This window comes from Colobus angolensis, unplaced genomic scaffold (genome assembly GCF_000951035.1).
Source record: "Colobus angolensis palliatus isolate OR3802 unplaced genomic scaffold, Cang.pa_1.0 Scaffold301, whole genome shotgun sequence".
In the NCBI taxonomy this organism is placed as follows: Eukaryota; Metazoa; Chordata; class Mammalia; order Primates; family Cercopithecidae; genus Colobus; species Colobus angolensis.
The window spans coordinates 3104511-3125819 of record NW_012116278.1 but is presented as its reverse complement, the minus strand read 5'-3'; the positions used below and the strand labels follow the sequence as shown (position 1 = coordinate 3125819).

The following is a 21309-nucleotide window of genomic DNA, read 5'->3' as shown; positions in this document are numbered from 1 at the left end:
ACTGAAATACAGAAGGGACCTCCGCAATGTCCAGCCTCTCCTTCAGGGAAGGTCTTGGCTAGGCTCATTGGCTAATCCCATATGTAAATCCCTTTGAATATTTTAAAGGAAAAATACCCACATAATACTCTGTATATAAAGTTGCAAATCAAACCTCAAAGATCTAGGTTAACTTCTTCAGATTTGGTGATTGACTTGTTTTTTCCTCTCCTCCAGGGAATAAGTCCATTGTCTCCCAGCATCCAATGAGTTGGCAGTATATAGTTGATCTAGTTAACTAGGTGTCTGCCTTCAGGTTTCTTCAGGGAACTAATCAGCTGGCTATCCACAGTCAGTTGGCTATCTTCCACAGTCAGGAGAGTGCCAGAAATCTGATGTAACAGTTTCAGATGATATTTTCTAAAGACTTGGAGTTATTATTTTATTTTTTATTTTTTAGAAAGAGTTTTGCTCTTGTTACCCAGGTTGGAGTGCAATGGTGTGATCTGGGCTCACCATAACCTCTGCCTCCCCAGTTCAAACAATTCTCCTGTCTCCGCCTCCTGAGTAGCTGGAATTACAGGCATGTGCTACCACGCCTGCCTAATTTTGTATTTTTATTAGAGACAGGGTTTCTCCATATTGGTCAGGCTGGTCTCAAACTCCCAGCCTTAGATGACCCACCCGCCTTGGCCTCCCAAAGTGTTGGGATTACAGGCGTGAGCCACCATGCCTGGCCAAGACTTGGAGTTATTCTTTAGAGTATGCTGATTGATATTTGATCAGGAAGCATCTAGTGGTGTTCATGTAAGTTTTGAGTGAAGTCTGTCTTGTTTTTCATAGTGTCTTCTGGGTTAAGGTAGCACCCAGAACATAATAGGTAGTCAAGAAAACTCTGCTGAATACAAGCAACTGCTGTATTTTTGATATACATGTAAAACTCATCCTTGCTTACTTTGATATCTGTGTATATAATCAAAAGAAAGGTAGCTTTTCTCATATGCTGTAGATGACATGAAAACCAACTCCTTCTGTGAGAACATTCATGAGACATACCAACTCTCTGTTAATTTTTTTAGGCAAGGCATGAAAGTATGCGGAAAAATTGGTGAAGGATTTTGCCTCTGAAGGTTTATACTGTTTTCTAGAGCTTTCCTTGGATTTCCTTCAAAGCTCCTGAATTGAAGTAAATTTATGATCAAATTGAACAATAACTGGACCACTGGTGACCATTGTATAGCAGGAAGGTGTTGAAATATTTCTCTTTCAATCCTGACCTGAGTAGATCATCCATTCATTTAGTGATCAGTGTCTTAATATTTAGAAACTCACCAATCCTCCAACCCACCATAATAATATATTTGCTCTCTTCAGCCTTTTTCCAGTTAGTACTTTCATCAGTAAGGCACATGAAGTGTGAAATTTTGGGCCCCAAATTTCATAGCTAAACCATTGTCCCTGTGGAATGCCCCCTACTCCCGGCCCCAAGAAAACCCCTGGTTGTAATTACATTTGAACGAAGAAAATTAGGAACTTGGTGGCAGAGGACTTTCACATAATGATATTCGCTCTCCTCCTATAGTAAGAAGGCTCCAAAGAAGGTTTTATCTTCTTTTGTGTAATCCACCAAAGAGATGTCACTGACGTTCACCATGAGCTTGTCCCCTTCTTGCAAGGAGAACATGGCTCCGAGGTAGATGGGCTGGAACCAGTTGCTGCCTACTTCACACACAGACTTGGTCCCCATGAGGAGCTGGGTTGGCTCAGGGTAGCTGTCTGTTACCTTGGTGATGACCACAGTGATGGAGTCTGGCTTGTTCGGTCGGCCTGCTTGTCTGATTTCACTGCACTCAGAGGTCATCCCACGGAATGTGACCTGGGAGTAAACGAAGTAGTCTCCCGACTCTGGGATCAGCAGGAATTTGTTGGTATAGTTCATTCGGTTCTTGGTGAAGGCCAGGCCTAGTTCATGTTCCCAGTGCAGAGCTGGGAACTGATTTTTTAAGTGCTGTGTGGGAGTTTGTCTCACAACTGCAAAGACAAGAGACAGGATTAATTTACTCATCTGGGAACTGTAGACTTTGCTAAAAAAGGGTCTCATATCATTTTCAAAAAACACTAAAGTGATCGAATATACCTAACAGCTAAAAACTACTTTGGGGAGGAACGAATGAAGAATATGTGATTGAACATACACATTTGTTCAAAGAGAATAGTATCTTGGACTAGTTACCTGGGGCAAATTACTTTGCCTTTCTGAGACTGAGTGGTCTGACCTGAAAATTTTTAATTTTACCTGAGACCTATGATCCTGGAGAACAGTGAAGGTTAAGGAATCCCCCTATTCTTCTGTGTTTAGGAAAATGGCTTGCTGCAAGAATTATCCTTTCCCAAATGACTCCAATAAAACTAATGAATGCCTCTCTTGTTTACCTTATGACAAGGACAGGCACCAGACCTTTCAAATTCCCATTCTTTGCCCTGTAAGTAATTGACTGAACTGTTTTATCCCCATTCATCAGTTGGAACAAAACACTTGTCTTACAGGCATGAGGTAAGTGATAGAAACTTGGCATCTCCCTGGTCCTAATCCTCACTCAGAGCTCACCACAAATAATTTCCTCTTAGTCAAATGATAACACCAATGTCTTGGGCCACAAGGATATCCCCCTGCAGATTGCAAATTTTCTTATAGGTCAGGAGGGTATGCTTCCTTTTTAACCTTCTAGGTTTTCAGTGGATTTTAACATATCCTTCTGTACTGTCTTGCTCTTTCCTCTGGAGTCTCAGAGGTATAGGAACTCTAGGTGTGAGGTGCATGGGATTTCTACACTAGACTTGGAAAGTTGGCCAAGTGGTGATAGTATGGAATTTCTCTTGATTTCCATACACCGATGAAAATTCTTTGGAAACACCTCCCTGAAGGTAAACATTTAGTTACATCATCTTGAATAGGGCACAGATGAACTAGATAAATTGGCAACTCTGGGGACTTTTTGTCTGTGACCAGATCCAGAATTACTTGCAGCTCTGAGTTGGAGAGAAGCCATTTCTGAATGACTCAGTGTATGAATGAAAGAGAGAGACAGGAGAGAAAGAAAGAGGGCTGATAGCATCTGAAAGAAAATGTCCAAGACACATGGGCCTTTGGACCCCCCACAGGGAAGAAGATATCCAAAAAACCCTCCACTGAGACACCTGCACTCACATGCTTATTGCAGCACTATTCACAACAGTAAAAATATGGAATCAACCTAAGTGTTCATCAACAGATGAGTGGATAAAGAAAACGTGTGTGTGTGTGTACACACACACATATGTATACACACACACACACACACACTGGAATATTGAGGGGAGGAGTCTCTTACCAAGGAATGTAGTTTTCAGTTTAAGCCACTAGAATGAATTTTGCTAAACTGCTGAAAGAAATCTCAGGATTCTGGCCCATGGTCTCCCATAAAACACAGCAGGGAGGCTTACCTGTCAGGTGTGCCCTTGGCTTATCTCCATCTGCTCTAAGAGGTGCATCTGTAACAAAAGGAGAAATGTGCTTCATATGAGACAAAGAGTGACTGAAATGAAGATGGCCCTTTGTGAGTTGCATGGTGCCTATGATAGGAGAGAAATCTTGATCTATTCCAACTTGGTCCAGTGCCACTCCTTGCAGGATTTTGGATTGGAATGTGGCACTTGCAGCAAGCACCAACAAGAACATGAAGACTCAGAAGAAAGAGTCTTGAACACAAATGAATCTTGGCCCCATGGGTTTGGGCAAGTTTATCTAGCCTGCCTGAGATGCTATTTTCTCATCTCATCTAAGATGGGCACAGTATAGATGGAGGTGCTTAGCATGAACTTTGCACATGGCCAATGCTCAATAAAGCACAACGCACTGCTCCTTCCCTCAAACTTCCTTCATGGGAGTGAATTGGCTTTTTGCCTTCTTCCATGGTCCCTTTAACTATATTCACTGAATAGACCCAAAAGAAATGGGACAAGGAGTGGATGGGAACTATTCTTTAGCTATATGACCTTGGTGGATCCTTTTCCCTGTCTGGGCCTCTGTTTGCCTATTAGTTCTGGAGAAGACCTTAGAATTTCCCTTTGGTTCTCAGAAACAATTATGTTGGATTAGGCATGGTCTAATTGCAGTTATAAATATGGTATTGCTGATGATGATAAAAAGCAAAAATCGATTGCATACTTTTGATGTCCTAGACATTGTTCTAACCCCTTTATAGGAATTATCTGATTTAATTCACATTAACCCTGTTGAGTAGGATCTAGTATAACCATTGTTACAGGTGAGTAAATGCAGGCAGAGACAGGTGAAATTATTTGCCCAAAGTCACACTGCTAGTAGATTCCAGAGTCGGGGTTTGAGTTCAGGCCATCAGCTCCACAGGCCACGCACTTGGCCATGGTGCCATTTTGCCTTCTTGGTGCCTGCAGCGGAGCCTCACTTCTCCTCTGGATTTGCATCCCTCAGCTTAGCAACTTATACTTAAAGACTCATCTCTGAACTTCCTACATACAGAACCACTAGAAATGTTCTTGTTCCCCACAAGGAAAGGCATTGAAGATGAGCATACTTACAAACTTGCTGATGTGAAGGTGCAAACTCCTGTCCTTTTAGAGCCTATTGGGAAAGAAAGCACAGTTTAGACCAACTGTGGTCCTTTTGATCCCAGCACTCACACAGCTGCCCATAGCACAGGTATGATTACAAAGTTTCTGCTGCCCAGCCTGGGTACTCTGTGATGAGGGAAATGAGAATGAAAATATTTTTGTTGATGGGAATCTTGCCTCTCTGCTGTCCACTTTCCTCCCCTGACACTTCCAATGACCTTCCTTTCTTTTAGGCTTGTCTCTGAAGCTCAACTTTAAGGTTCTTTTTTTGAGAGCTTTTCCTGTTCTATTCCAGGGGAACTCAGCACCTTGTCTATGCTTTTGTTATTTGAACAAATAATGGCACTTGCTTTATTTTCTTTTCTCTACCATAATTTAAAAATTGGGACTCTTCTTAAAAATGATACAGAAAAGGAAATAATGACTATATTCTTTTCATCAGCCTCAACAATTCTTCCTTATTTCTATGCAATACATAAAGACTTTTTAAATGACTGCTACCCTAGTTTGTGAGCTATTTCAGATACCACATGATGGTGGAAGAGTAACTGCCTTGGAGGCAGACAGATCTGAATTTAAATCCTTGTTCTATCATTTATTAACAATAAATGACCTTGAGCAAGACTTTTCCTCTCTGAGCTTTGGTGTCTTTATTTCTAAGGTGGGAATAATAACACACTTAGCCTTAAATTACTCGTAGGATTGAAGTGAAGAGCAAATCAGAAAATCTATGAGTCGGTGCAAAGAATGCATGGATAATGAAGGAACCACCACTCACATACCTGAGCATAAAGCTTAATAGCAAAAGTATGCTCTTAGCTTAGAAATAATATCATGCATTGGACTATTATACATGGTTGATGGGAATATAAATTAGTACAGCCACTATGGAAAATAGTATGGAATTTCTCAAAAAAACTAAAAGTAGAACTACCATACAATCTAGCAATCTCACTACTGGGTATGTATTCAAAAGAAAAGGAATAATATATCAAAGGGATACTTGCACTCACATGCTTATTGCAGGACTATTCACAATAGTAGAGATATGGAATCAATCTGATCCACATCTCTATCAAGATATAAATGGAAGGATAAAGAAAATGTGGTACATATAAACAATGGAATACCATTTGGCATAAAAAATGAAATCATCTTATTTGCAGCAACATGGGTAGAACTGGAGGTCATTATGTTAAGTGAAATAAACCAGACATAGAAAGACACACTTTGCATGTTCTCATTGATATGTGGGAGCTAAAAGAGTTGGTCTCATGGGGGTAAAGAGTAGAATGACAGACACTAGGGGCTGGGAAGGGTGGGTGAGTGGGAGAAGACGGGGATGAAGTGAGGTTAGACAATGGGTATGAATGTACAGTTTGATAGAAAGTTTAAGTTCTAATGTTTGATAGCAGAGTATGGTGACAATAGTTAGCAACTATATATTACACTGTACATTTCAAAGTAGCTACAAGAGAAAACTTGAAATGTTCCCAACACATAGAACTGACAAATACTCAAAGTGATGGATACCCCTCAATACCCTGACTTGATCATTACACATTTTACGTATGTAAAAAAAATCACATGGACCCCACACATATGTAAAATATTATATATCAATAAAAATAAAAATAAAGCAAAATTTATGATATTAAAAAAAGCCTTCTCTAATATGATTTTGACTCAACCCAATCTTCTGATTTGGTTCTTGTTGCTAGACAATCTCCACTAATAGAATGATTCTGTTATTATATGAACACTTGATCTATTTTACATCTCAAAATGTGTGTATTGTGAGTGTATAGTCAGGTTCTATGATTTCCATATCTGCAGATTCAACCAACTGTGGATCAAAAATATTTGAAAAACATTACAGCCATGAAAAATAATGCAAGTAACAAACAATATAGCATAGCAACCATTTATATAGCATTTACACTGTATTAGGTATCATAATTAGTCTACAGATGATTTAAAGTACATAGGAGAATGTGACTAGGTTATGTGCAAATACTATGCATTTTATATCAAGGACTTGAGCATCTGTAGATTTTGGTATCCATTGGGGTCCTGAAATCAATCCCTGTGGATACTGAGGGAGGACTGTCTCATGAATGAGGAATTGTGTGTCTGTGTGTGAGAGAATACAGCTCCATCAGTGGGGAGACTACATTGACGTGTTTTAGCATCTGTGCACGTGTCTGTGGTGTGGCATCATATGTTTGGATGTCTTGCCATCTGCCTGCGTAATCATGTGGATTTAATTGTGTCATTGCTGAGCCTAGGTCTATGAGCAGGTCTGCGATATCAGTGATCTTGTTAGAGCTGGGACATGCAGCCTTTTTTCACTCCCAGGTCATGCTACCTAACCTCTACTAGAAGCCCCTTGAGGGCAGAAATCTTGTCTTTGAATGACTAACTGACTTTATGGTCTCTCCAGCCCCTTTCCATTCACTTCTCAATTCTGTTAAAGCCACCATTACTGCTTTCTCTCAATGACCAGACCTGAAATTTTCTTTTTTTCTTCTTCCACAAAACCAAGGGCTGTCACTTCTATTTTGCAGTGTTTCTCATGGGGTTTCAATTCCAGGCCTTGGCATGCTGCTCTTCTGGATTCTTTCATCAGCCCCTGGCAGGGTCTTTGTACTTCTGTTTTCTCCTTTTCCTTGATCTATTTCCTGGCTGGCCTTCAGAGGGCTTTTTCTAAAGCATCACTTTGTCTAGATACTATGCTGCTCATAAACCTTCAACGACTCCTCATGGCCCTTCAGACCCAGTCCAATCTCATTTTTTCTTGGCATTCAAAGTCCTAACTTATCATCCCAGTATTGCTATCCATTATTTACTTCTCTCTAAGCCCTCTGTGTTCCAAGCCATGAGAGGCAACCACTGTGAATTGATTGAAGGTATCTGAAGAAACACAGTAAGTGTAGTTACTTTATTGAATGAGTATTCATTCAATAAAGACTCTGGGACACAGAGACCTGGCCCAGAAATGGGAGAATCAGAAGAAATTGCCCCTGAACAGAGTCTTACAGGTCTTGCAGGTATTAGCCAGATGATAAAAGAGGTAATGACCATTCCAGACAAGGCCAACAGCTTGCACAATAGCAAATACCTCAATACCCTGCATCTGTGATGTGGTGTCATATGTATGGATATGACATATAAGGAGGCTCAACAGGACATGGGGGTAGTTGGAAAACATCAAGACTTTCTGCTGGGAAATGAACACATTATGTGCATTTAGCACAGGGTCATGAGTACAGCAGTCTTTGAAAATCTAAACCCAATTGCTGTGATCACTTATCCAGAATCAATAACTTGGATGGTCTTGAGGGAGTGGAGAAGCAGCCCAGAAATGAACTTATTCTGTAGCCTATTGTCTTTCTTGATATTGACAGAGCTGAAGGAATTGATCCTTTGACAAGGCAGAAAACTGAAGGTGGAGTTCTCAAAGAGAATCAGAGAGATCTTGATTGCATCTGCTGGTGTAGGAAAGGTACCTGCCCTGGTTGACCTTCTTTTGATTTATTTAATTCTCTGCTGAGAAATTTTGAACATCCTGCTTGTCTTTGGCTAAGATGACACTCAGCTAAGAGTTTACAACATTCCTTCTTGACTCAGAATCCCACTGTCATTAGCATGTATCTGAGCTGTGGACACACTTTCCTGTTTGCTCTGCTGGACTTCTATAACTTGGCTACACATTTTATTTTCATATATGGATAGACAAGTATGGTCCAGTGTGTCACTAAACATCTGGAGGTGGTGACTGAGCCTGTTGGCAGATGTTGAAGACTACAGCATTCCAAGAGTCCACAAGAAGGACATCATTTGAAACTCTTTCTCCAAGAACAACATCTAAACCTTCCATTGCTGCTTCTCTTAGTAACAACTCTGTCTATCACAGGAGGAAAATTATTCTGAAAGGAAGTAGTAATGAATGAGGAAGAAATTTGAGAGGATGGAATAATAGCTTATTTGGGAAAAGGTTTATGCACTACAGTTGTCCCAATGCCTGCTCTCAGGCTGGTTCCTGGGAACACCAGGCCAATGCAATGTCTTCTGTGTTCCAGCCCTGACTCATCTCCATCACTTCTCATTATTCTGGGGGCACCAAAGAGACGTTGGCTCCTGAGAGGTGCTGGTCATGGCAACATTAGCCTCCAATTGAATTGACATAGTGTCTGATACTGAGATTATTCCTCTATACATATATTCTCAAACCACTGGCTGAGATCCAGGATCCAATTTTATTATTTATTTGTGTGCTTATGACTTTTTTCACTCTGAAAATTCAATCTGCCTGCATGTGGGGACCTGTATTCCTAGTGCCTCAGACAGTGCCTGGCACTTTTGCCAGATTATCCAACTGGCAAAATGCACAGATTGTCAGGCATCAGGAAGACAGAGGCAGACAAAGAGAGTCAGAGAGGGGGTGAGGATGCAATGACTTCAGCCAGAGTTTTACAATCCAAAAATCTAGGAAAGACAACTTTTTGTTCCTATTTAAAATGTTTGTCGTTTAGTACTAGGGCCTCTAAAAGTCTTCATCATGCTCTGTGTGGAGCATAGCTGTGGCTCTAGAAAGATTTGTTGTAAGTGGCAAGGCTTAGCCAGGAGCCAGAGTCAGAAAAAGCAAATGTGTATGCCCATGGGCATGTATCTCAGAGGGAGATGGGATGCTTGCTCCCACCAGCATATGTTAGGCCCAGCAAAAACAGCTGGTACTTCCCTTCATCTACCCTCCTTAGTTCTTGTAGGTCAGGGAAATTTTCCTCTCATTTGCTCTTTTTTTTGTATGTTGACTGGTAATCCCTGACTCCAACAAACCATGGTCTGTTACTATAGGTATTTTTGGAATTACTTTAACTGTTTAAATTGAGTAGAAGAAAGCAGAAAGAGGATATTGAAGTTTAGTTGAATGCTTCCCAGGTGCCAGGTCCTGTATTGGGCATTTATGTGTCTGCCTCATCTAATACTCCAGTTACTTTTAAAGGAGGGGTCAGCATCACCTTTTTGTGGCTTAGAATGGCATGAAAAGAGGTCAAGCAACTGTCCAAGGTCAAAGAGTGCATGGAGGGCTTGGGATCTGAACCTTTAGAACAAGTACAGACCCTGGCACATATTAGGAGCTTCATAAACATTAGCTGAATGTACAATAGATGAACAAGCCTGAAGCAAGATAGTCTTTGAGATTTCCTGGCATTTCCCCAGAAAAATCCCCTAAGTGTATTTTAACTAATGATCCACGTAGCCTTTCCTCTCAGGTACTATAGTCACTCTCTATCTCTATTCACAAACAGGGAGAGATATTCATCTCTTGCTGTCGTAAATGCTGTAATTGCAAAGGCATAAATGTTTTATGACCCAAAACATCCTCCCAGCACTTCCAGGAGAAATATGCAGAAGTTTGCCTCTTTGTCTCTTCCTTTTGCTTCTCCTGTTTATACTTGCACAAAGATAATGCCAACCTGGAAATGTTTTATTCTGAGGTCATTTCATTTCATCATCCTCCAAGGTGCCCTGGATAGGGCTTTATGTGCAACATTCAGCACAGTGCAAAGCAACGATGCTGGTGTTTACAGCTGAGCAAATTTGGAAATCCCAGCTCCATTATTTCCTGGTGCTCTGATTTTGGCACGTCACTTGACCTCAATGGAACTGTTTCCTCATCAATAAAAGCAGACAATAATTCTTTCCTCTCAGGTCTATTGTGATGGCTCAGAAAGGCCACATACATAAGGTTCATTTTCCTTCTTTCTTTGGGCTCAGCGTATGATTGTAGGCTGTATTGTTGGTTCTGCACATCCTCCTTTTGGTCTTACGACTTCAGTTGTACAAGAAGTCACCCTTGTATCTCTTTATCACAAGGAGTAGATTTGGATGCTTTAGGAGCTCTGGGAGGCATCTGCTTTTCACCAAGGACAGCCATTCAATAGGCTTCCTCAGGCTTTTGAACTTCTGCCCTTTCAGAATGCAAATGGGTTGAGGGAATGGAATTTGTGCCCTACCCACTTCACATCCCCCGCTTGTTGCTGCTGTCAGCTACAAGGAGGGGTCAGGCTGGGAGATGACCTCTTGTAGCCAGTGTGTGGTCTGCAGTGTGTGCTCCATTGGGTGGGGATGCAGGAGCTCTCCAAGCCGCCCCTGCACTCAGCAATATGTTCACTTTAAATGGATTCTGCCATTACCAGCTGCAATATGTTCACGTTCAATATTCAATATGTCTGCCATTACCAGCTGCGATATGTTCACGTTGAATGGATTCTGCCATTACCAGCTGCAAGCTGCCCGGATGTCCAAGATTCACAGCCAGGCTTGCTCGCCCTTCCTGCCTCTGCGCTTCCTCAGTGCACCTTCACTGACTCTGCTTTCCCTTCCTTTTGCCCACAACCTGATCTTTGGAGTGAATATCTTCCAGGTATGCTGATGCTTCCTGAGGTTACAGCAGGGGAATCTTCATCGAGCGATAAGAGGTCTGCAATTTATAAAGTACTTTTATCTCAACTATCTGTTTGTTTTCTCTAGACAAGACCGAAAGAGATTATCACGATCCACCATCCTTCCGAAAGAGGAAACAACTTGAGTGAGATAAGAGGGCTCATCCCAGGTGGAGTGGGGATGGGGAGGCAATCACATCTGCTGAGCATCTACTCTATGACAGCAGCTTTCTGGACATTTTGCAGAATTCTCACCCTAGTGCTATATAGAAAGTGTATTAATCTCCTCATTTTATAGACAGTGAGTCTATGGCCCAGGGAGATCTAGTACCTTGCCTGCCCTTCCAACCCTCCCTCCATCCAGAAAACACTTAGTGCTTTCTGTGTGCCAGGTATAGATAGGTGCCCCCAGGGGAGGAAGAGGACTGGCATTTATTGAGCACTTACTATGGGGTAGGCGCTCTTCATAGTTAAACCCTCCTGCCTATCCCAGGAGGTGAATACTTGGTTGGACTTATTCCCAGAGGCAGACAACATAGTGATTAGGATAAATATATAGAGTGGATTTAAATCTTAGTGTCACATTCTTTAACTGTGTCACTGGGCACATTGTTTAGCCTTTCTAAACCTCAGCTTCATCATCTCTAAAATGTGGATAATAATAGTAGTTTCCTCATTGTGCGATTTCCGTTGTTAACTGAGATGATGCATGTAGTATTGATAGCAAAAAAGTATTGCACATGTTTACCTACCAGATACCATGCTAGATGCTTTATAGGTGTGATCTCATGTACTTGTCTCAAAACCTTTAATATGAAAAAATTTAGCATGGTTTCTGCTATATAATAAGTTATTAAGAGGTTGCAGCTGTGATGTGGTGGAGCCATGGCTTTTCCTCAAGTCTGTGTGACTCTGAAGCCCAAGCTATCACTACAGGACCCTATTGGTCTGATTGGAGACCAGGAGGCCTCAGCGGGGAAGAATGGTTCAGGGAATAAAAGTCATGAGCATTGTAGAGATTTTCAGGAAGGTGTGGAAGTGAGGTTGGAGGAAACCAAGGAGAATGTGGGGTAAGTGTGCAGATGATGCTAGAAGTAGGACTGAAAAGGGAAGGACAGGTTGGGCAGTGGTTAAACGCTGGGCAGGAACGCCTTCTATGGCATCCCTGAGGATTCATTGTGCGGTACTGAGTGCCACTGCTGGGCTTGGGCTGAATCACCTTGGTGCATTCTGCTTTGCCTGCACAGACTCCATGTGCCAGAACTGTGTCCAGAGAGGATGGAAGCCTGGTCTCAGGGGACCTGGGCCAGAGTAGGGCCTGTGGACCCAATCTGAGGGCAGTGGAAGATACTGTAGGGCCCAAAGAATACCCAGCCTATAGGGCTGTCAAGTGCAGCCAGGTAAAGAATGGATTGAGAAATTAGTGGGGGTTGGGAGGCAAGACCTGGGTGGGGAATGAAACACAGAGACAGCTTATAAACATGGACCAAGAATCCCTCTAGCATCAACACCTACTCTCTGGCCAGGCGACGGCAAATTCCAGGGCAGGTGAAGAAGTTGTCCTCTATGATGTAATTTCCCTGAGCAGGGAAATTCCCTGATCATAATAAAAATAATTGTTAACATTTACTAATCCCTCGCTCCATGACAGACACTGCAGATACTTTATTTGTAATTATCCCCATTTCACACATAAAGAAGCCGAGGCCCGAAAGGGTTAAAAGTAACATGGTTAAGAAGTGTCTAGCCAGAATTCAAACTGGGTTTTAACTTTCAACCCTCAACTCTTCCAAGATACATTTGCCTAATATTCTGCAGAAATCTAAAGGTCCTAACAGGTTTTATTATTTCTATACTTTTTTGTATAGGTAGCATACACATTTTGTGTGAAAGAGGCTAGGTTTATAAAAGACTCCCTCCTTCCCTTGTTGACAAGCTGCCCAGTTTTCTACCTGGATGCTGGCAGAATTACCAATTTCTTTTGTGCTCTTCTTGAGATATAATACGTATTTACAAACATGTTCATATCAGTAAATATTTTCATAAAATGAGTGTACCATATTATATATACCGTTATGCACTTTTTTTTTTTTCAGTTAACTTGTGTGTAATGGGTTGTATTTGCTTGGCTGCATAAGAGGGTAAGATATCTGTCTTTGCCATCTCTTGGTAGATTGCCTGTGATGTGCATCACATTCTGGTTTAATGCTTATTCAACAATAAAACTGTTTTCTTTCTCCACTACCTTTGTGGACAGGATTTCTAGGTTGGGAGAAGACTTTGTTTTTGTTTTTGTTTTTGAGATGGAGTCTCGCTCTGTCACCCAGGCTGGAGTGCACTGGCGTGCTCTCAGCTCACTGCAACCTCCACTTCCCGGGTTCAAGTGAGTCTCCTGTCTCAGCCTCCCGAGTAGCTGGGACTACAGGCGCCTGCCACCACGCCCGGCTAATTTTTGTATTTTTAGTAGAGATGGGGTTTCACCATGTTAGCCAGGATGGTCTCGATCTCCTGACCTCGTGATCCACCTGCCTTGGCCTCCCAAAGTGCTGGGATTACAGGCGTGAGCCACTGTGCCCGGCCAGATTTTGTTTTTAATTGTATTTCTGTAACATAAGCATACTGTGCTAGCTCTCTGATTCTTAATTCTCTCTTTGGAAAAACACAGGCAGCCTTACTCTCTGCTGGGCCAGGAGTTCTAGATGGGTGACTCTATGGGTGACATAAGATTTGCCATGTGAAGTTCCTCACTGGGAGAGGGGTGAGGCTCAGTAACTGGTATAGTTGTAGTAATAGTTTTCTCCATGGTTTTACTGATCTCCTTCTTCCTTTGATCCATGGTGTGGCCACCTGGCACTTGGAACAGCACAAACATGGCTGCCTGAATGCACAGGGAAGGAGGTCAGACGGTCCAGTTTCAAATCATGGCTCTGTCACCGACTAGAGGTATGGACTTGGGCAAATCTCTTCAGTCCCCTGGGCCTCAGTGTCCCTATCTGCAAAATTAGGCGCTTTAGGCTAGCTGACCTTCAAAGGCCTTGTTATCTCCAAAGACCTGTGATCATCTGACTGGTTTTTATCCATAATGGGGTCTGTGATCTGGACCTCAGCCACAGCATCTAGCCCAGGTGCCTTCCTTCCCTCCTCCAGAAAGCTTTTCCTGAACCACTCCATCCCTGTGGCTGGGCCAGGAGAACATCTGGAATTCCACAGTGCCTCTCTGTTGAAATAGCCTACTTCCTGAGGCCAACATCAAATTTTCTCAGTAGTTGCCTGGTGCCTGGGGTAGAGCGATGATCACGTCACAGCCACCATGTGCATGTAGCTCTCCCCACATTTCCAACATACACAATGCTCCTCCTGCACATGCCTTATTGGTGCTGTCAGAGTATTGATATTAATACCCCCTTTGGATGAAAGGAAAAAAGCTCAAAGAAATGAAGCCACATGCCTATTTTCATAGCTGGAAGTGAGCCATATTTCACTGTATGTTTACCCAAGCTCTCCTTGGTGCCCTGGTTTTCCCTCCTTGAATCCAGTCTTTTCCCATCTCCTCTGAGCCATTTCTTCTCCATCAGTCCCTCCAGATCCCCTCCCAGCCCTTCCCGGGCCCTGCTCTGTCCTGTGAAGCTGACTCCTGGCTCAGCTGCCCCCGGACCTTTGAGCCCTGGCTTCCTGCTGAGCCTGGTCAATGGGATTGGATTGGAGGTAGGGTGGGGGATGGGGGAGTAGTCAGCATTCCCTCCTTCCTTCTGCGTTCTCACTGCTGTTTTGGCAGTGACTGCCTTTCTCTCCAGAGCCCTTAGGTCTTCCAGGCAGGCCTTCTGTTAGGCTTTAGTTCTCTCTGGGTTTTCCTAACACTTCTCCCTCCATGTGCCCTTCGCACCAAGGCATGGTCACTGGTTTCCCACTGTTGCTAGTCCTGGATGCTCCAGCCCTTTCAGTTCCCTTCAATCTGTCTGCATCTCAGCAAAGAGGTCCTTCTTTAAACCCCTTCAAACTCTTTAAATATTCTTCTATAAACACACTTTCTTGAGTGAGCCAGCTGTTTCTTTTCAGGACCCTGATTGCTACATGAGCCCAGCCTCACCACCATTTCCCTCTCCTTTTCTTCTGACACACTAAGAAGTTACAGAGCCTGGGCAACCCAGAGCTGCAATCATCTCCACACATCTGCTCTCCAGGAAGATGAGTTTAATGATAATGGAATGGATGGTGTCAGCCTTATTCATTTCTTGAGCATCTGCAATTGGACAGGCACAGTGATAGATTTGGCGGGGTAGCAGTGAGTAAAAAAGACCCCATGCCTTTCTTCACTGAGCTTCCTGTCTCGTAACAGCGCATGTCTTCATCTCACCTTCTGGCTGGGCAAGTCATGGATCCTCCTTGGACTGTGACGTTCTGCTTGCTGGTTTTCTAGATAGACAAAAGTATTCCTTGCCTTCTGCTGACCAAGGGCTCTCAGACATCATCTTGGTGGCGATGGGAACCTGTCATGCCTCTGGGCTTCCTTCAGACCCCAGTGCAGGTTTCTGGAGGCCACTCAGTGTCTCATTCAAGGACAACTGTCTCCTCCTGGCTAAAGAGGGACAGAGCCCCAGAGCACCAACTGGGTGCTGCGGCTTGACTTCTAGCAGAAACTGGCCCCTTGGTGGTCAAGGGGTCAAAGTCTGACTTCCCATGACCTGCGGTTCTCCTTTATCATAAACAGCATTTCCGGGTTGTCTGCGCATTTCTACATTTTACAAGCAATGGCATCTGGCTATGAACGCTGCTGCCTGAATCACAGTCTGTTTGTTGACCCTGATGGGGCAGCGAGAATTACAGATTTTCCATGGCTTACTCATGGTGTCTATGCTTTGAAGCTGGCCAGGATTGCTTAGAGACGAGGTTTCCAGTTACACCCATTGAAAACCCAATTTTTTTCCCTTTGCAATTTAATACTTTGAAGTGAAATGAAATCAGCCATCATAGATTATGAAGGGGCATTTTTAAAAAGGATATTAATGGAAAGACACATTCCTTAGGTTTTGAGGTACATCTTTGATGTTCCTAGCCAAGAATTATGCTTTCTTCTTGACACCTATCCCTGCCCCTACCATTGTTCTCCCTAGACCGTATATTCTTTTTCTGACTAGGCTTCTCCCAGGCCCCAGCAAGACCTTAGAGATAGATAATAAGGAAGGAGGTTCTTTCTTAAGCTCTAAAAAGAGAAAAAGTTCTAAACCCAAGAAAAAGAGTGGGTAAGAAATTATAACATCCACATATAGGAATGTGTATCTATAGCATCATGCTGTTGTGAATTCATTAGCATATAAATAAAATCATAATATATTAGGAGACTCAGAATAATCTAGCTCATTAAAAAAATTCCATTTTACATCTTACATAGAATTCTGTACAGAATTATATATCCCAAACTGTTAACAGTGGTCAGTTATAAGAATTATGAGTAATGATAACTTTCTTCCTCTCCTTATCTGTATTTTCTAACTTTTTTTAATGACCATGTGTTAGTTATGTAATTTTAAAAGTTTTTTTCTTAAATAAAAAGAATGTTCCCAAATTACCAGTATACTATGATTATAATTATCTAAAAAATATGAGGCTTAAGGTTATTCCCATATTAAAAGAAGGAACTATTCATTCCCTAGAAATACTGAGAACAAACACCAGATTGAACCTCTCCATCCCTCCCACTCTACATTTCCCCTGCATGTAGAAACAAGAAATGTGATACACCAAGAAACTCTGTCCTCTGTCCAGAGCTGAAATAGTGGCCGCTCCCTGCAGAGAGTCCACCGATCTCCCCCAAGTTCAGAATGGCATGTGGCTTACCTGGAGCTGCACACAGGCCTCTCCTTGGGCCCGGAGCTGGCAGACAAGCAGGTAGGTGGTGAGTCCTGCAAGGAAGGGGAGCAACACCAGGCAGCAGGTGAGAGCCCAGCATGCGCTGCTGCTCCTGGCCTTGGGCCTGCAGCTGCCGTGCTCTGGCAGCATTTCCACACTGGCTGTCTCCCCAAAGCTCAGTCCCAGATCCTCGGCCATGCTTTTGCTGCTCCTGGAGGCACCTCTGACTCCTGGGCAGAGAGAGCCCCCATTAAATAGAAGACCAGCTCTCACAGTGGATGACTTAATCACTCAGTCTCCTCCTTCCCTTTTCCTCTCCCCTCCCCTCTTCAAGAGCACACTGTGGCCCTACCCTGCTAGAGAATGTACCGCCTACAACAGAAACCAAGTTTGGTTTAAGGAAAAAAAAAAAAAAAGAAGAAGGAGAAGAAGAAAGCTTTCCCAAGCATATTTATATACAGTATGATCATGTGCTCCTTCCTTCGTTTACAGAAGGAAGTTAGGAAAGTCCCTGAAGGAGAAGAGAAAGAATTCATCAAGTCAGTGGGTGGGGCAAATTAAAATATACCTGTTCCCTGCACTGGAGGCTTACCAGCTGTGCCAGTCTGGGGAGTGTGCTTCTGGAAGTGAAAGTGAGGGATGGGAGATGTGTGGTTTGCAGGTTGGGAAACGGAAATCACATTTGCATCAGCTCTTTGCAAAGTGCTGCCTAGCCCTCTGTCATTTTGAACCTCCTAGAAACTCATTCTCAGTGTACAGATGGGAATAGTAAAGTTCTAAAAGGTGAAGGCACTTGTCCTAGATCATCCAAGGATGAAGACAGAGGAGCTAGGAAGATGACCTAGTTCCAAATCACGGCTTGGAGTTGTAACCTCTAGCACATGACTGCCTATGGAAGGAAAGTGTATTTCCAGCCTGCACTGACCATTGTTTAATCAGAGTACAAGGTCACAGATGGAGGTGACTGTCTGTGAGAGTAGAACATTAACTGCTACTCCCTGATTAGTCTAAAGTTAATTAATCATGTGATGTGCTTTGCCTGCAGTTGGGTGTGGGGGCCACAACATGTAATAAAAGGTTATATTTATTAAGTGCTTACTTTGTGCCAATCACTGCTCTAAGTTAAATATATCAATAAAATTATTCGATTCTGAGATAACTTTTGTGACAATAAAGCTATCATTCTCATTTTACACATAAGGAAATAAAGCACAGAGGGCAAGTGGTAGAGCCAGGATGGGGACTTAGGCAGGCTGGCTGCTGGCTTCTTCACCATCACACTTCAGTAGGTGCTGCTGGATCATGTATGTTCATAAATACCTGCACCCTCTTAATCAGGAGGGAGTAGTACCCTGCAGTGAGGGGGTTAAGGGGGCTTCCTGGAGAAAGAGGTGGTGTTGGAACTCAGCCTCAGAGCTCAGGGAGGGTTGATCTCAGAGGAGAGTAGAGGACCCTGGGAAAAGATAGGTTCTAGAAATAGGAAAGTTTAAGGAATGGCCTGTGATGTATGGTAGAAACCAGTTTGACTAGAGCCTCCATCCTGTTGCTGCTTCTGGTTATATCACAGCCTGGACTCTTCAGGCTACTTGGAAAGGCCTTTCATGGCTTGGTCCCTGCTCACTGCCACCCCTCCCCAGTGTCCAGCCTCAACTTTTACTACTTTCCCAAGCTGCAGTTCCCTGGATACACTATTGACTAGCTGTACTGTTGCAAAATGGAAGTGTCCAGTCCTCTTCCTTCATATCACTATGCTCCTATGCTCATTCTAGCAAAGGATGATTTTCATGTCCCATGGCTACTCATTCTTGGTTTAACAAATCTATTAAAAAATGTCTTTGAGACTAACCTAAATCTCTGCGCTTGTAACTTAACCTTTCTTTTCTATGCTTCTGTTCCTTAATTGTGTGGAGAAACCATTCTTGTATCTGCCTGCCTCCAAGATTGGGTAAGATGCTCATATTCTATGTTCCTATTGCTTCCCTTTCTTTCCTATCATTGAATACGTCCTACTAGACCATGTTTGACCATCTCTTCTGTCTCCCCATCAGGTCTGGGAGAGCAGGTATTAAGTCATATCCCATCCCCATGACTATTGCTCCTAATTGTTATGCAATAGACTCATTACCACCTACTAAAATAAGCATCTAATGTATTTTCAAAGAATTCTAGTGAAGGATGATTTTCATGTCCCATGGTTACTCATTCTGGGTTGAACAAATCTATTAAGAAATATCTTTGAGATTAACCTAAATCTTTGCTATTGTAGCTTAACCTTTCTTTTGATGACTGAGTAGCATTCTATGGTATGGATACACAGCAGTTTGTTTAACCATTCACCCACTGAAGGACATTTGGGTTATTTCCAGTTTTGAGTTATTATGAATAATGCTGTTGCAAATATTTGTGTACAGATTATTTTGTGTGATCACGTTTTCACTTTTTCTGGTATAAATGCCCAAAGTGAAATTGTTGGCTGTATGGTAAACACATGTTTAATTTGCCATGGTAAAATTAACTGCCATGATAAAAACATACCATGGCAGTTACCTATAAAATTTAAGCAGTTGCTTAAATATGGCAGTTACCTACAACCAGAGTGGTTGTATCATTTTACTTCCCACAAGTAATGTGTGAAAGATCCGGCATCCTCTCTGTATCCTCCCTCCAGCATTTGGTGCCTTTACTATATTTTGCTTTAGCCATTCTGATAAGGGTGTGGTCATATCTCACTGTGGTTTTAATTTGCATTCCCCAATGGCTAATCATGTTAAACATCTTTTCACATACTGATTCGCCATCTGTATATCCTCTTTGATAACACAGAGATCTATTTTGGCTGCCACGAGGTACTTCTTGTTTCCTTCTTGAATCTCATTGGATTCAAAGGCAAAAGGTAAATCACTTACAGATAAATGATGAGTTACTGCACTTGAGTATGTACAAGATAGTGTTCTAGGTACTGTAGATAAAGCAGTGAAGAGAACAGACAAAATCCCCTGCTTTCGTGAAGCTTATATTCTGGTGGGGGGAGATAACCAGTAATTAAAACAAATAAGTTAATTTATAGTATATTAGATAGCCTTAAGTGGTTTAGAAAAAAAAGAAAAGAGATAGAAAATGATCTTAATTGCAATTTAAAATGGAGTTGTCAGAATAGACCTCACTGAGAGGAGATATTTGAGTGAAGACTTGAATAGGGTGGGGGAGGCCATGGATGTGTCAGGAGGAAGACAGCCTGGCGCTGAAGCCACTGTACATGGTGTATTTATGGAGCAGCAAGGTGGCCAGGTCAGCTGGGGCAGTGGGTGAGGGTGAGTGGCGGGGGCGGGGCACAAGGTCAGAGTAATGGAGGAGGCTCACCGTGTCTATCCTCCTGGGTCCGGGTAGGAATTGGCTTTTTCTTCACTGAGTTTGACGGGAAGAGGGGTGGTGGTGAGTGGAGTAGGGGTTCTTTAGAAGGTGACGGGCGGAGAGGTGGCAGGCTCTAATTTTACTTTGAAAAGATCATCCTGTCTGCTGTGTTGAGAACAGTCTGAAGCAGGAAGTGTGGAGTCTGGGAGACCCATTTGGAGACCACTGCAATCATCCAGGAGAGGCAGGATGGTGGCCTGGATGAGGTGATGACTCTGAGGGTCACAAGAAATAGTGGATCCTGGATATATTAATGTTTTAAACTCAAGCAGACATAATTTCATATTATGCTAGACATGGAGTGAGAGAGAAAGAGAAGAGAAAAGTCTGAGTCGAGGGTTTTTGGTTTGAGCATGGGGTGTGTAAAGACATCTTTAATGGAGGCAGGGCAGGTTATGGCTAGATGCTTGAGAGCGGAGATTGAGATAAACAAAGTCTAAGGGGACTTTCGGATGACCAAGTGGAGGCGATTAATAGGTAGATGGATGGTTATGTGGGGCTTCCAGGCAGAGGCTGGCGTGGAGATACTAATTTGAGAGTCATGCTTGACACAGCACCTACCACACAGTTAATGCTCAAAGCGGAGGTTCTCCATATGGTTGCAGGCCCTCAAATCCTGTATCTCAAGTCCTTGGAGCCAGGTTTCAAAAAGCATTCAGTTGAACCGTCTGAAATTGCGTATATCTGGTCATTTTTGACCTGCAATAGTAATAGTTATATATGGTTCTCCTGAATAATCCATTACACATACCTTATATTTCATAACACTTTTGGTGGGGTCTGAAACAACACCTAATAATCAACTACAGAAATAATTTTGCAGCCCAACATGCTCATACTGAATGCGATAGGTAATGATTCCCAACAACACATGCCCTCTCAGGTCAGCTTTTGCTGCCAAATGCTTTCAGTTTTTAGAGATTTTTGGATTTTGTTTATGGATTGGTATTATTATTATTGTTGCTGTTATTATTGTTACCATTCTGTATGG

General features: G+C 42.7%; 1 protein-coding gene across 1 annotated transcript; it reads right to left on the bottom strand.

Annotated features, from left to right (window-relative positions):
* Positions 1-438: 438 nt before the first annotated feature.
* TNFSF15 (tumor necrosis factor (ligand) superfamily, member 15) lies at positions 439-17225 on the bottom strand. The gene is made up of 4 exons (XM_011950081.1): positions 16896-17225; positions 4579-4621; positions 3463-3510; positions 439-2010 (listed from the first exon to the last, which is right to left on the bottom strand). The coding sequence occupies exons 1-4, from the start codon at positions 17103-17105 to the stop codon at positions 1556-1558; spliced, it is 756 nt and encodes a 251-aa protein (XP_011805471.1). The 5' UTR covers positions 17106-17225; the 3' UTR covers positions 439-1555.
* Between the last annotated feature and the right edge of the window lie 4084 nt (positions 17226-21309).

Coding starts and splice junctions, on each gene's coding strand:
- TNFSF15 (XM_011950081.1), bottom strand. CDS start 17,105: ATGGCCGAGGATCTGGGACTGAGCTTTGGGGAGACAGCCAGTGTGGAA. Junction 4,622..16,895: donor AGGCCTGTGTGCAGCTCCAG/GTAAGCCACATG, acceptor CTTTCCCAATAG/GCTCTAAAAGGACAGGAGTT. Junction 2,011..3,462: donor GCCAAGGGCACACCTGACAG/GTAAGCCTCCCT, acceptor TTGTCTTTGCAG/TTGTGAGACAAACTCCCACA.